Consider the following 15,006-nt stretch of genomic DNA (forward strand, 5'->3'; position numbering starts at 1 on the left):
ACAGCTGTCTAGCATGGAAGGTGTGCTGATGCTCCCCCCCCAAATCATAACAGAACAACAAGAGTGCTATGCTAGCTCTGCAATTTGACTGTACGTGTTGATAGAAAAAGGCCCGGTTTAGGGGTGAGGTGGAAAAGGCGATCAGTTCAGTGATAAATGTTTGTACTCAACTTACCATTGCCGCAGAAACAGCGAGTGGTTACCGTGGAGACTGACAACAACACACAGAAGTCGTCAGGGAAACAGAAAAAAATATAATAAATGAAGGAACAAATAATCGAGGCAACAAAAGAAAGCTAGACGTCATAGCCTCCACCATCCATGTCAAACAAAAACCTGACAGCAGCAGTGTTAGAGCTCAGAAACAATGAGAAGAAGAAGAAGTAGAAAGAGGAAGGAAAGAGAATGGGAGCTCGGGGCATTACAGTGGATCCCCGCATCCGTCGCGATTTGTTACCCGGCGAATTTGCGGACGTTTTGGGAGAAAACGCATCTCATTCAATAGGTAGGAACCAAATATGTGATAATAATAGGGGCCCATCGGAAGCCGACAGTTTTTATGACCTCGGTGGTCCTTTAAGGCTAGCTTTGAAAGTCAATCCGGCCTCAATACTTCCAGGAAGTTAATATCACAGGCAAGCGGTGTAGATCATCTAGACGCGGCTTTAAATGTCTGATGAACCAGGCTAAAGGCCACACCGCGAGTCCGATCTGTTCATAAATCAGCTTACATTAGTGGTGCCCTATACGTTTTATACCTGGATTGTGTCGCGAGTGAACAATGGCAATTGAAGAGAGAAGGGGCGTGTTGTGGAATCTAATAATAATAATAATAACAATAGTCACTATTGTGAACGAAAGAAAATCGTTAACGTCAAGTTAATGGCGGGTTTTCGACATTTGCTGGTGGTCCCAGAGGGTAACCCCCACAAAGAGCGGGGATCTACTGTAATTTCAACAATCAGACTGATGAATGGGGGAAAATAATTCTGCAATTTGTTCATGGAATATGGAGGGCTGGGCCAACTTTGCATGAACCCAAACACTGGAGGTTAATTAAATGATTGGGTCAAATATAGCCAACAGAAGTAAGATTATAAAAGGTGAGCGTACGAATAATAGTTAGTTATGCAATACTTGAAGGGTTATGCAATAAAGAATATGTAGTCAACAAATAAAAAAAGACAACTATAATAAATATAGTAGCAAAGTAGAGGCAGTCAGCGGAATGGAAAGCAAAAAAAAAAAAAAAAGACAGTACACCACACAGATAAAGGAAGACAAGGTTGGAAAGGGCTTTCCTTTTTACTCATTTTCTTCCTGGTAAAACACACAGGGATACTCATACTGTATGTCATACTGTACATGTATCCAGTTTCATGATTACATTTGCGACAAAAAGCCACAAAGGGGTTAGTAATGATTCGGGGTAGGGGTATACGTATATGAGGCCAACCAAAAGCCGAAGGCCGAATGTGCCCGACAGTATGTGTCGATGTGGGGGGGGCGGGGTCGGGGGTGTTCTCCACACATACCCATGCAATGATGATTACGCTCTCTTCCGAGCCCCCGATGGGATGAAATTACGCATGCAGAGCTACACCATTTGTGACACGCTAGCGCTTGTGTTCAAATGCCCGATTTAAAACTCTGCACTGTGGAGGAGCTGTCACTTCCTGCTATGACGATATCTCACAGTAGGAGCGGCATGACACAAGTTAAAGCCCAACAACGGGAAATGGGAGTATTTAAAGGCTTTGGGTCTGTAAACGAGTGGTCATGGTGTAATAGCTTTTATATGAATGTTCAATTAGCTGAAATTAATGAGAGAAAAGTGGACCAGGAAGTAATTAGTAATCGGACTCTATTGTTAGCTTAGTTCTGGGGTGTGTTTTTGACATTCTGGCATTACCTTGCGGTCAATGTAGAATACCACATTCACAAGGAGAATATTTCTTTGGCCTTTTATTAGTATTTCAATTCATGACTTCATTTAGCCATTTTTATGTTTGAAAATGCTTAATTCAGGCCAAGAACACATACAATTATATTATAAATATGCAATTTTTAACAAACAATAGGAATATGTGTAATACTTGCTTTTATAGTCAGTATAGTTACTCCAGACCCCACCTCCAGACTGTGCAATATCTGACCAACCTCCATGTGCAATATTAAGGGCTCTAAATGCAATATACTAAGTTCTATGTGAAGTATTTCCATAATGCCTCATATTAACTCACTAGCAAGATCTCAGTGTATAGACTGGTCATATATCTCATCTCGTTTCATATTATCTACATACTGTATTGTGTATAACTCTGGTTGATTTTTGTTAATACTTGGCTTGTTTTTCTATATTGTGTATTTTGTACTGCTTAACTGATTCTATCCTCTTGCTGCTGTGCAATGCAAATTTCCCCACTGAGGGACGAATAAAGGCATATCTTATCTTATCTCAATATTCCGTATTCAACCAGGAAACAGCAATAGGAGACAACAACAGCTGCCCAATTCAGAGATGTAAAAGAACGTAGGATCTTCTGTTCTCTTTAAAAAAAAATTTAAATGTAAAAAAAAAATGGGCAAAGAGTGTGTTGTCTTAAAATTGAAGCATTTCAAAGCATGCAGGTAGAATATTTGGAAGCAAGAAACGCGACACCACATGCAACCAAAGTGATTTAGGTGACTTTTTGTTGACTTTGTTGGATGTTCATCCGATTACAGACATAATAGGATCATAAAAAAAAGTAACGTGGGAGCATAAACAATCACAGAGACGGACGGGCAGTGATGGGCTGAGATGCACTCGCACACGGCGATATGTACCGTAGACAGACAATGCAGGGTGATGGTGATGAGATCAGAGCAGAGAGGCAAGAGAGGGTAAAGTTAGGTGTAATCGGGACACTTACATGAACACATTGGAAGTGTACGGGAAAGTGACTTCTTCAGAGTGCAGAGTTTTATTCCGGACATAGAAGAAGTACAATAGCACTTTAAGGGCAACAATTCTCCATCTATTACAAGTAGGCTATACATTCATGCATGGTGGTTAGATTCACGCTAAGTGGTAACAAGTCAGCAGTGATGTTGACTATCTTTATATATAGCTCAACATTGCAACTAAGAATGCAGCTATAGTCAGCCTTACCGCAATGAACAGACAATGACCGTGACCTTCCCAGGTGCAACATTCCATGCTGACCGAAAACCCCATCACCATCACCAAAACTAACAACAAAACAGTTCTAGAATAAACATGCAAGGAGAGAATGCCAACACTCTGATCCGGGCCTCACGTAGGCTATACACAGTAGCTCAATAGGAAACTAATCATGCACGGTTAGGCTACATCGACTTACTCATGCCAGTGGATGGTATAAGCCTCATTCACACACAACAAATACCCCATATTTACATAAAACCGTTGTAAACAGCACCGATATTCCAGAGCTTGTGAACAGCGAGGCCTATATCCTGGCATCCTTTGGCCTGAAAACGTTCTTCAGCAAACTCTGGAATAAGATGCCCAATTAAAGGAAATGTTTACAACAGCAACACCTGTAAAAAGAGGAGAACTTCCAGACAGCACTGCCTCGAATAGAAGTGTCCAGCCTTTTGTCCAAAGAAGAATGTGTAAACACAAACCCAAGATTTGCCCCTGTGCCAGCCTTTTGTTTCTTCAAGCCCATGCACACACCGGACAGACCTCTCCCTTCGTGACTCACGACAGCCCAACACAACTACTACACTTAAGAGCATGCAACAAACTACTCTCAGATTTAGACTCAACCCTCATGCATTAATTTGGGTAGAAACACCAGCTGAAAAAAAGCAATGCAAGGGACGAGAAAAATGACTCCATCAGTATCCATTCAGCTTGCTGATTGACTGAAGGTGGAGCTGGCGGAGGATGCCGTACCGTTTGGATGCAGGCAGCTATCTTTGATTCACAAAAATAACAGAAAAACAGGAGTACGGGACTAATAGAAAAAAAACACATCCAGCCAGCATCATCCACCATGCAGGAACTGCACATACTCACTCATTCACACACACACACACACACACACACACACACGGAAACCAACACAGTAAGCCCATGCAGAGCTCTTGTCCTAGAGTGACCTGAGTCAAGAGATCCAAAACAGATAACTCACAGAGGGAAGGCTGCTTTATATCAGCACATGCTTCAGTTACAAATAAAAAAGACAATCCAATAAAATCACATCATAACATAAAATGTCAAGGTATAGCGCTCGGGTAAGAATGAAGGCTCATAAAGTGAACATGCGTTGGTAAATGCTGTGATTCCCGGCATGCTGCTGTTGCACCAGGAGCCACTGGCTTGTCAAAACCACTTAGCTGCAACATCAGGAGAAGGGGGAACACAGAATTCATCGTACACTTGGGAGGGAATTAAGAGCATCCGACAGCAATCTACCCATGCATTACACTTTCACTGCATTCCCCTCGTGCCCTCGGGTGCCAACCACAAAGACATCATTCCAATTTCTGGTGAAAAGTTCTATCAGTGTGGCTACACAAAGAAGCAGAAGAGGGAACAGCTTCCAGAGGGAAAAAAAATGCTGCAGAGGAAAAGTACCCCAGCATGCCTTACGTAATGTGTTCTTGCACCCCCAATCATTCTCACCACAAATTAAAAAAAAAACAATGAAAAAAGAAAAGAAAAAAATTTCAAAGATAATACAGAGAACCAGGCAGTGGGATTACTAATGGGCTGCATGAGAGCATTACATAAAAAGGGAGGGTGCTAGCTATCTAGCAATCAGTGGTCCTACAGAGTTAAAATGGCAGTGAAGAGAGGACAGAAGAGTGCAGCGGACACGGATGGGGGAAATTACCTCAATCTTACGACCTTCCACCAACGTGCCATGGAGCTTTTCTCTGGCTTTCTCTGCGTCTGCGCTGTTCTCAAATGTCACAAAGCCAAAACCCTGTGGCACACAGCGCCGGTCAGTGAAGTACACGTCATGAGAGCATGTGCAGAAGTAAATCATCACAGAAGCTTCAAGTTTTGTAATACATTACACTGTATTACATTACTATACCTTTGATCCCCTCTCATTGAAAATGATTTCTACATCCAGAATCTTCCCAAATTGCTGTGAAAATAGCAGATGAAGTAAAGTAAGCAAGCACGCAAATACAAATTGTTATGTATTATACAACTTCTTCACACTAGGGGTCAGTATTGTACAAAATACACACAACCGGCATGCTCAATTAATAACACCGATAGCCAATGTCCTATAAAACACGGTCCCCGGATCCTTACCCCAAACATCTGCCTCAAATCAGGGTCACGGAAGCGGAAGGGAATGTTTGAAACATGGAGGCGTTTGGGGGTCCCTTTGGCCTCGGGGGAGTCGCCTCCAGAGCCTCCTGCTGATGCTCCCCCGGTGCTGCACTGTATGCCCGCCTCCCCCTGGGATGCCTCCTCAGTCTTACCCTGTGGCGGTAGATGGAACGGGTAGACGGTTGAAGAATGCGATAAAAGAAATTGCATTTTAAATGAAGGCCGGTTAATATTGTATTTGTATTCCTGCGGAGCTCTGCAACTGTACTTCGACAAGGGATGAGCGTTACATGCTGGCACTTGTTTTCACAATAAAACATCTGCTTTATTCATGCATCCATGCATAGTCATTGCAACCCGCATATTTACAATCAGAAAGTCAGTATTAGTGTATTAAATGTGGTGTATGCAGGTTTATGGTTTGGACTTCTTGTGACCGTAACTGGCAGCAAAGCCTTTGACACCACACGGTGCTTACATTGTCGCTGATGGCGGAACTGGTGGTGTCTCCGTTAGCGTCAGCGCCTACCTCAGCTGTGTCTTGACCGCCGGCACCAAACATGGCCCCGGGGCCAAACTCTGTCCCAGTGATCCCGTTCTGGGGAGGGGGTGGAGGTGGGAACGCTGTGAAGGCCGGGGCCACCAAGCCATCCTGTGCTCCTGTTGAATCCTGAGACCCCTGCAGGACAAAAAAAAAGCACACGTGTTGGTTTTTGTAGGGGTGTGGTAGCTGCCTGCCAAATTTATTCTACTAATAGACTACCTTCACAAGCTCTCTCTGCTGTGCATTGCCCCTCCTTCTCTTAAAAGGAGTGTTTTCAGTCAGCCAAGCATGAAATATTTACGACAGACATGCATTATTAAGAGTTTGAAAATTCAATACACAGTAAGAGATAGAAATATGGTAATGGCACAGGCACATGCGATAAATACTTATGTCAGGTGACAAGTTCATTGTGGCAAATTTAAAGCTGCCGGTGTGGAAAGTATTAATACTCGTCTCTGTGTTTCTTTTACAGTTGCCTATAGTGCATAATAAATGGGTATCATCTCGGCCTGTGTTGCATTTGGTTGCCTCCCTCTTTAATTCTGGCACCGCTACAGCAGCCCTACCGGCAGTACCCACCTACACATTTTAATAGCGGCGCCGCTGTGCGGGCCACAACAACTATATCTCCGATGTGTGACAGCAATATTGCTTGCTCGTATCATTTTTAAATACATAAACTCTTTATGGCAAGGAGGAAAAAAAAGGGGGACGAGGTAGGAAGCTATAAAATGAGTAGACAGATTGAAAGTGCAGGACAAAAGTGGATATGAGGTGAGGACAGTATCAAACAGCATTAGCCACTGGACTCCCCTCCGCTGTGGGCTTGGGTGACGCCTAGAAACACCCGACAGGCTTTTTAATTAGAGTAACTAAGATGCTTTGCCGTAAAGCAAATGAGCTCTTTCCCTCCTCTCGTCTTCTCTAATCCCATACACAGAGTCCTCGCTGCATTTGCCGCAGTGACAGCCGCACTGGCTGTTGACAGCCAGCCGAGGATTAGACCCCGTCTGCACCACAGGCAGTTGCAGTTTTTCCGCATCCAAAAAAAAAAGTGAAATCTCTAAGAGAATCATTGAAATACAGCAATTTGCGTGACTATTAATTGTGTCGCTTTTTAATAAAAGAGTCGTCAGAGAGCTAAGAAGACATTCAAACTCAAACTGTGTTAAGTCCTCAGTCTCTCATGACCAGTAGACATCAAACCCTAAATGTACTTGTTAGGGCACGCGAGCCTATAAACATGCACTAGCCTGTGTTCAGCTACGATAGGGCGGGCCCCATTCTGCACTTAAGACACAGACAAAAAAAACCCAACACACTGCAAATCTGAAGGAGAGGACAGTAAGGGTGATTTATTTTAGTTAGCAAGTCACACTATGGTGTAGCGCTCTCCTGCAGAAAACATGCTTCTAAAATAACAAGGTGCTACATTATTCATATGGAATTGTCATGACTTAGCCAAACACATAAATTAAGTACGATTAAATATGTAGAATTATGGATGCACTGAAAAAAAACAACATATTGGGAGTGCATCACCGTCTGCACAGCCTAAAATGGAAATCATATAGCGGGGGTGGAAAAAAAGAAATAATGAAAAAAGGAAAGGGGCGTGGGATCAAAAGGAAAGGGATTATGGGAAATATTGACATGCTCTAATGGAGCAACGGATGAATCTGTGGTATATTCTAAAAGAAAGAAAAAAAAGGACATTACAAAACAATCTGGACTTGCAGCTATTCATGATTAGCTTTTCCTTCCCGCCTCACGCACACCCATGTTTTACCTGCGACACCATATGTTTTTCCACACACGGAACAGATGGGGTGGGGGGGCTTTTCACAGGAAACCTTCCAAGCGTGAGTGTAATGACTGTCTGCTGACTTGTCTGCTGAGCCACAGTAGAAGAACACGGCAGCCACAAAGACAACCACTATGGTGGTAATGCCACTCATACCGCCTCATCACACGAACGTGTGCTAAGTTGCCGGGCGGAGGGACGGAAACAATGTTTTAGCCACTTGGTTTCCAGCGACGCTAATTCCTTTTTCCAATGGTTGCTAAAGCACACCCCATTCCCAAGCCTCATCTTTTCTGCCTTTATTTTTTAAGCACTGCCAAGAAAGTACACCTCAAACTTCTGAACTGTAATGTCCATCAAAAACTGACCACTACCCATCTCCTTATATGGTCGTTAAAGCTCTCCGAGCTTCAGTCAGTGCTTCAGGCTTACATGTGGCAAATGGCTGCTCTGTAACACAGGTGCGAAACACCCCTTCTTTCTTGAATTCAAGAAAGAAGTCTTTGCAAAATACCAATACTACAATCTGGAATTGATTATTTGGATTTACATGATGATTATTACTAATGTAAAAATGTACTTTGTAAGATTCATTTTTCAACAGAACAGAGGTACCACTAATGAGACTTAAGCATTTTCATTTTCTACTAAACCAAGAGTTCAACCTACATAATTGGACTCTTAGGAAAAACAATCAGACTGTACTTCCGGAATAACAAACAAAAAACAGACTGTACATATATTTATACTGTAATCTGTATATTTTGTATTTTCATTTTTTTAATAGATGTCTGCACCTACTTCACGAGGCTTCAGGCTACCGTATGTGGACGGTTGATGCCGAGGTGGAAAAGTCAACTCGCATCCTATCCGGGATCTATAGTGCAGTTTGGTTAAGAGCTTTGGCTGTGTGTTTTAGTGAGCTGGATGGTGGTAGTCTTTTCTTCCGTGCAGACCCCTGAGGGTAGCACACCTGGGCGGGGCTCCCGTACAAAAATTCCATTCCTGTTCATATGTGACTAGCAAGCCTTGTGTAATCATTAGGGGCTTAGACGGGCCGTCTTTCCATCACTAACTGATGGGGAGTACAACACAAACATGCCAGTTTAGCATCAATTCCAAGCAAGCTGCTCCCAGTTTCACCTGCTGGGTGTGTTACGACTGGTACCTGCAGACTGTTTGCTCAGTGGTTAAGCACCCCGTACTCATACGGATGAGTCGACTTGGAGATAAAGTACAATATGTCCGTCCCATTAAATGTGGCATAGCTTATCCGTTACCTAAACCATAACACTAGTACTCACATTGTAATGCTAAGGACTCTACAGCAACTCACACCAGAAGTAAAAGCAATACGTAGGTGTCACCCGAAATAGGCAGCGGTACAATCACTTGGAGGCAGCACAGGATGAGGTGTGTTTTTTTGTGATATGTGAAGATCACTCCCTGATGGAACATTTGAAGGGCGAAAAAGTGTTTAGCCTTCAGCTGCAATAGCCTATGGGGACGGAAAAATAGAGCAAGGGAGCGAGAGAGGGAACAACAGAGAGGCACAATGAGAAATGAAGAAAAGCAGAAAGTTTTTGAAGGAAAACTTTTTCCCACTGATATACTGTATGACGGGGGTATTGAGTGTAAAATGACATCCGATGGTTGTGATAATTAATAGCGGAAATTTGACTGAGATGATGTGTTATCACAACATTCTGCAAATTTCCATGTATGGCGATTGGGGTTGTGTGTCACCGCATTGACAACTCATGAAAATGAAAATGTTGCATTGTTTCAATCATACACCACACGTATACAATACATATTTATATATGATGTCATATACACTACATAGTCATACACGGTGCATGCATACCAAAACACGGTGCTACCTCGTTTGACTCTACCCACGGCCCCCCCGAAGGAGCCCCAGACCAGAGAAGAGGACATGCTAGAACAGAGCCATAAACAGGCTGTCTATCAAGCCATGAAGACACACCCACCATATGTTTAGAGCGGTCGAGCATGCAACATATAAACTGTATAAACAATGTACGCAAACAGTGGTGCGACAGAGTAAAATGCATTATTCTGCAAAGACAAAGCATCTACTACAACCTGTTGATGAGCCATAAGCTATGATTGGCAGTACCTTAGGTAGAAGGATCCTGAAAAGGCCTTCAGACTTCACTGACTGAAGCTAACGACAACATGTATTGATCTCTCCAGACTTCTAAAACTAAACTAGCCCTTTAAGAACTCACCAGCAATGCGGTTGGGTAGTAGAGTCCCATCATGGTCTGACCTGGTAGAACAACTCTTGACCAGTTGTCCACTTTCACGTCCCCCTCCTGGTGCATCTCTGCCTCCCCCCCTGCTCCTCTCCTCGGCCTGTGCTCCAGGACCATGAGCTGACAACGGCTTCAGTCCACGTCCGTCTCGCCCATTCAAATTCTCCCTCGTCCACTCGTCCTTCCCCTAGCCGGTGTCGCTTCTTCAACACGCAAGCCTCGTCTGCCTGTCACTCTGCCTTTTTTTTTTTTTCTCCCCCTCCTTCGTCTCACCGGCCGCCTCTGCTGCTCTAATTCCCCTGCAGGCCTTAGCGTCTCTCCACTCCTGACAGCCGGTCTCTCCTATCTCTCCCTCCTCTTTGCCGTGTCTGTCTATCATTCAGTGTCTCACGTTACACTGCTGCCCCTGCTTCCTCTTGTTCACGCCTCTTTTAAACTTCACCTCCCTCTGAGCCTCGGTTCCTGCAATCTATCCAAGCATCCGTGTAGCCGGCGAAAAACCTTCATTGGGCTGGAATCAGCAAGGATTCGCCGCAGTCGTCTCAAACCAACCCCTGGCGAGGAGAAAGCGGGAGGCAAGAAAGGGCTGTCTTCTATTCACTCTGGCAGCGTGAGAGTACAGAAGGCGACCCCCACTGCATTGCAGCTTTTTTAGATGATTTATTTATTGCGTGACAGCTCGTCAGCTCCAAAAAGCAGCCATAGCTACTAGGCCGGTCTAAAGACGGCGAGCTGCGTGGGTGAGCTACAAGCTCTCCATGCTGCAGCTGCAGCTGCCTTCAAAATACACATGAGAGCCTCACAAAAACCAGGGAATACCGGCCGTGGTTCCGCTCTAAAACCCGGACAGGAATCTTTATCACACTGCAATGCGCCAATTTATTATGGCTGAGGCCCCCACACGTCCGAGCGGCTGTTTTGTTGCAGAGATGAGAGTGCAGTTCTGCGCACGGCGGCTTCATAAGGGATGGATGGAGCTCTGCGGAAAGAAGCACTGATGCCAAGCTTTCAGACATCTGCTGAGTGTGGCTGGAATTGGGTCCAAAGAGATGGAGGGAGGGCGGGAGGGGAAACGGAGTACTGGGAGGGAGTGGGTCCGCAGGAGCGGGGACAATGGGGCGGTGGATGTGATGGACAGATAACGGGATAAAGAGATAAATGGATAAAGAGCTGGGTGGAAAAAAGAGTGAGGGATGACAGGATTAGGGCTGTAAGTGAGGAGGATGAGAGGATGAATGGGGGATGATCTGAGGATTAAGCACACGGACTGAACTCTGTGATAAACACATGCACGTTATGTACACACAGATGTGCTGTAATCATATGCCGACTGAACCTTGGCTGGCAGGCGGCATCAAGAAAGACCCATCAGTTGACTCGCACAGAGGCTTCCTTCCACAAACACAACATCCTCAGACAATCAATAGGCTGTGCTTCCATTTTCGAAAGAAGCCTAAGCAAATATTGAAGATGGTCATGATGGCAAAATCTTATTTTATCATTTCTATACGGTCGGAAAATAACTCGGGCTACTCTATATGTTGGCGTAGATGTAGAGACAGGGAAACGACCTAAGCGAATGTGCAGCTGCAGCATTTAACTCGCTAATCCAGCAAGGCGGGACTTGGTTTACTAACCACCGGTTTGTATACAGGAGTCTTATGAAACGAGAGCCATAAATGAAGACTAATTTGCGCAAATAACTTGTAAAACCTTAAACAACAACAACCAAGCAGTGGGCAATTGAATCACTACAATTGAATACAGCATGAAAAAAAAAAAACATGAAAAAAAAGCAACAACAATACGGTGGAACCTCGCTTTTCTATGAAAATCTTTGCTAGAAATATGTAATACTTTTCATACATCGCCTATGTTATCGCACAGTCAAACAGTGCACCGAACAATCTAGAAACATCCACGCATTGGTGACTTAGTCTCTCAGTGAGAGCATTTGGGACCATATATGAGGCGTTCAAGGACCGTCAAACAAAGTGGGAACCACTTGCATAAACAAACAAAACAACATAAATAAGCAAAAACTGTATTTTTTTAAATACAAGAAACATCCACGCATTGGTGACTTAGTCTCTCAGTGAGAGCATTTGGGACCAATATATGAGGCAGAGGTAACCACTTGCATAAACAAACAAAACAACATAAACAAGCAAAATAATGACTCATATTTATATGGATACATATGGATATGTATTTACATAATATTTGATGTAGTTATTTACAAATGTATGTTTTTAATCATTGGTCGGAGCAACAATGAAGTGCACCGCAGCACCCAGCAGAGGTGCTGATTATTTAGTCTGAAGAGGTGCATGACGTCAGCCTGGAAGTAGCACACCTCTCCCCAATGGCCCCTCCCTACTTTATAGCTTTTGCAGACAAAAAATGTCATTCATAGATATTGTGAAATTAAAACAGGCAATGTAAAAAAAAAAAACTATTTTACTACATAAAAATATAGTTATAGTATAGCAAAACAATTGAGACGGCACCAAGCCAGTGCAGACAGCTGCATAGACTAAAATGAGACTGAGATGAGCAAGCAAAAAAGATGTATGTGCACTCCAACTGAGCAGCCCATCATTGTGTTTTTTTTCTCTCCCAGCAGGGAAGCCATCTTAAATAATTTACATTTCTGTTTTACCTTCTCACCTTTCTCTAAGAGTTGACTTTTGCTGCCCTGACAGTATTTAAACAGTAAAACTCTTCAGGTTGTGGCCTCTTTAAGCTCCTGCCACAGAATCTGAGAGCTGTATTCCCAAGAAAGGAGATGCTAAGTGTAGAGGGGGAGGAGAAATAAAGCATACGAGGGAGGAGGACATTTCTCATGTCGGGGCTGTGGGGGGAGAAGCCACTCACAGACCAACACTTCCCTCCTGTGGCACCGCCAGAAAGGTGCATGTCCCAAACAAGCGTATATAAACAAAGCGAATGGCGAGCACACACACGAGGCCTTTTTCATTAACGCACCAAAAATAGAAGTTGCAAATGCGGATTTCATTCTCGCTCGAGTGCTAAACGTGAACCGCTGCACAGAAGTAGATAAGAAAATTGTGTGCCAGTCTTCCACGACGCTGCACACATAAGGCCCTCATTACTGAGCGCAATATCCATGGGGGGAACGCTTCCACTGACTTGGAGGGAATAGGATAGGGACAATATGAAACAGGACTGCAATGCACAATGTGTAGCGCGTACTGAGATGATAGCAGTATTGCGCTCTGCTTTCTGAGGGTCAGGCCTTTGAAAGAGAAGCTCAATCGCAAGCAGGTTCTTTCATCCTTCCCTCCGACGGGCATCATTCATGAGCTACCAATGGCTGCACAGGCGAGGAATGAAAGGACTCCTGAGTGAGTTCATAGCAAATTCTGCTTTAAGACTATACAGGAAATGGGTGATCACCCAAGAACGCGTTACTACCGACGACAAGCAGTACCTTGATTTGGATTAATACGTTTTTATGGATCATTTGAGGAAAAAAAAAAAACTCTCAAAGCTTTGCGAGAAGTCACTATTCTCTTACCTGACTATGAGGTGGGTATCCATGGAAACCGGGATTTAAGGGCTCATTGTTCTGCAAGAGAAGAGGGGAGAGAGTGCAGGTGGTGTTTAAGTGCATGTATTAGGTTAGGACAGTCCACAACTTGTGCGTATCATGCTTTTTTTTTTTTTTAGTTTTGGAGCCCACTTTACATGTCAAATTAATGCTGAAATGTCTGTGTGGAATCTACACACAAAAAGGGGAGAGGCGCCCACTCATCAACCCTAGCCAGTGTTGTGGTTAATTGTTCTGCAATTAATTTTAATTAGATTATTTCTGTCCCTTGCCCCCCTCCGTTCTCTCCATTACATTCATCCTTGTGTTACTTTGCCCCCGACGAGAGAAACTATTGTTTGCTGCGGAGCGAGGTGATGTGGAGGGGGTGGCAGAGCAAGAGTGGAACAATGGGGGAAAGTTAACTAAACGCTGATATTTTGACAGCAGTGAGAGAGATGACACGAGTGCAGTCCTGCCCGCTGGCGGGCCTTGCAGAGAAAACATGACCTCCTACTGAGGCTCGAGACGGCAACGAGGACAAGGAGAAGCCAGGGAGGGAGAACGGGGAGAAGGGAGGATTTGTATATCTAAATTTATAAAAGGACAATATATGGCTTTCAAAGCTGTGCGCACAAAATGTGTCAGAAAACGCTAAAGTTGGCCGAACGTGCCTTCTAAGGAGAGTCAATAGACTTAACCCCCGTGGCACTGACCTCCAGCTTCCTCACTTCCGGGCTGCATTCACTCCCACAATGAAGGGCAAGTGTCTGAGACGGGAGGTGACACGATGACAGCCCATTTGACTAGAAGGGCTAATAACAGCTCCAAATGCTGATTGAGGCAGCAAAGTTAATGCAAGGCAAGTGTGGCTTTTAAGCGTGTGCACGCAAAGACCAAAAACAGATGCTATGACGCACAGATGAATCACAGATTGAGCCAGGGGTTAGCCAAGTTATTTACAAAAACAACATTAGCTACTCCCCTCATACATATTAAGGATTTTTTTTGCAATACATTTTGTACTATATGCACCTGGCCAGACTAGCCGACAGACCCCCCCCCCCCCCCCCACCCTACAACGTAATGTCCCATTTCCTGCACTGTTCATATTTCAAATGAGGGACAGTCGACCTGAAAGCGGATGTAAAGTATGGGAGTATGGAGTATGGGATAGACGATATATTGGAGTGCATCACGCACAATAGCTGTGCGGCCCCGCCCGAGGCGACCCGGCGGGGGCACCTGTTTTTGAAACACTTTACCTCTTCAAACACACAAAGCTGAGTGCATAAGATGAATGCGGTCTTCTGCCATTATTAGAGATTTTAAATGAATAAAAAAAAATATTAGGAGAAAAGGTTTACACACAAAAACTTTGCCGAAACCGTTTACAATTATTGACGCTTATTTTGCCAGAATTGATTACATTTATTGATGCAATACATCATTGGCCAATTTCAGAATCGGATGTAGCTTGGCGCACCTTTCTAAATT

At 44.0% G+C, this 15,006-nt stretch overlaps 1 protein-coding gene across 6 annotated transcripts in view; it reads right to left on the reverse strand.

Annotated features, from left to right (window-relative positions):
• The window catches only part of LOC131102734 (RNA binding protein fox-1 homolog 2-like), a 40,715-nt gene that overhangs the window by 10,198 nt on the left and 15,511 nt on the right, over nt 1-15,006 (reverse strand). For 4 of the 6 annotated variants that reach the window (XM_058048241.2, XM_058048237.2, XM_058048236.2 and 1 more), the window contains exons 3-7: nt 13,498-13,548; nt 5,802-6,002; nt 5,303-5,476; nt 5,076-5,129; nt 4,869-4,961 (exon numbers count right to left, since the gene is read on the reverse strand). In XM_058048241.2, the coding sequence (XP_057904224.2) occupies nt 4,869-4,961; nt 5,076-5,129; nt 5,303-5,476; nt 5,802-6,002; nt 13,498-13,548 (573 nt within the window). Of the gene's footprint in view, nt 1-4,868; nt 4,962-5,075; nt 5,130-5,302; nt 5,477-5,801; nt 6,003-9,929; nt 10,999-13,497; nt 13,549-15,006 lie in introns of those variants that run through there. The other 2 variants (XM_058048238.2, XM_058048240.2) reach the window with 2 other exon arrangements.

This window comes from Doryrhamphus excisus, linkage group LG16, assembly GCF_037039965.1.
Source record: "Doryrhamphus excisus strain RoL-2023G ecotype Guam linkage group LG16, RoL_Dexc_Guam_v1.1, whole genome shotgun sequence".
NCBI classification, from domain to species: Eukaryota; Metazoa; Chordata; class Actinopteri; order Syngnathiformes; family Syngnathidae; genus Doryrhamphus; species Doryrhamphus excisus.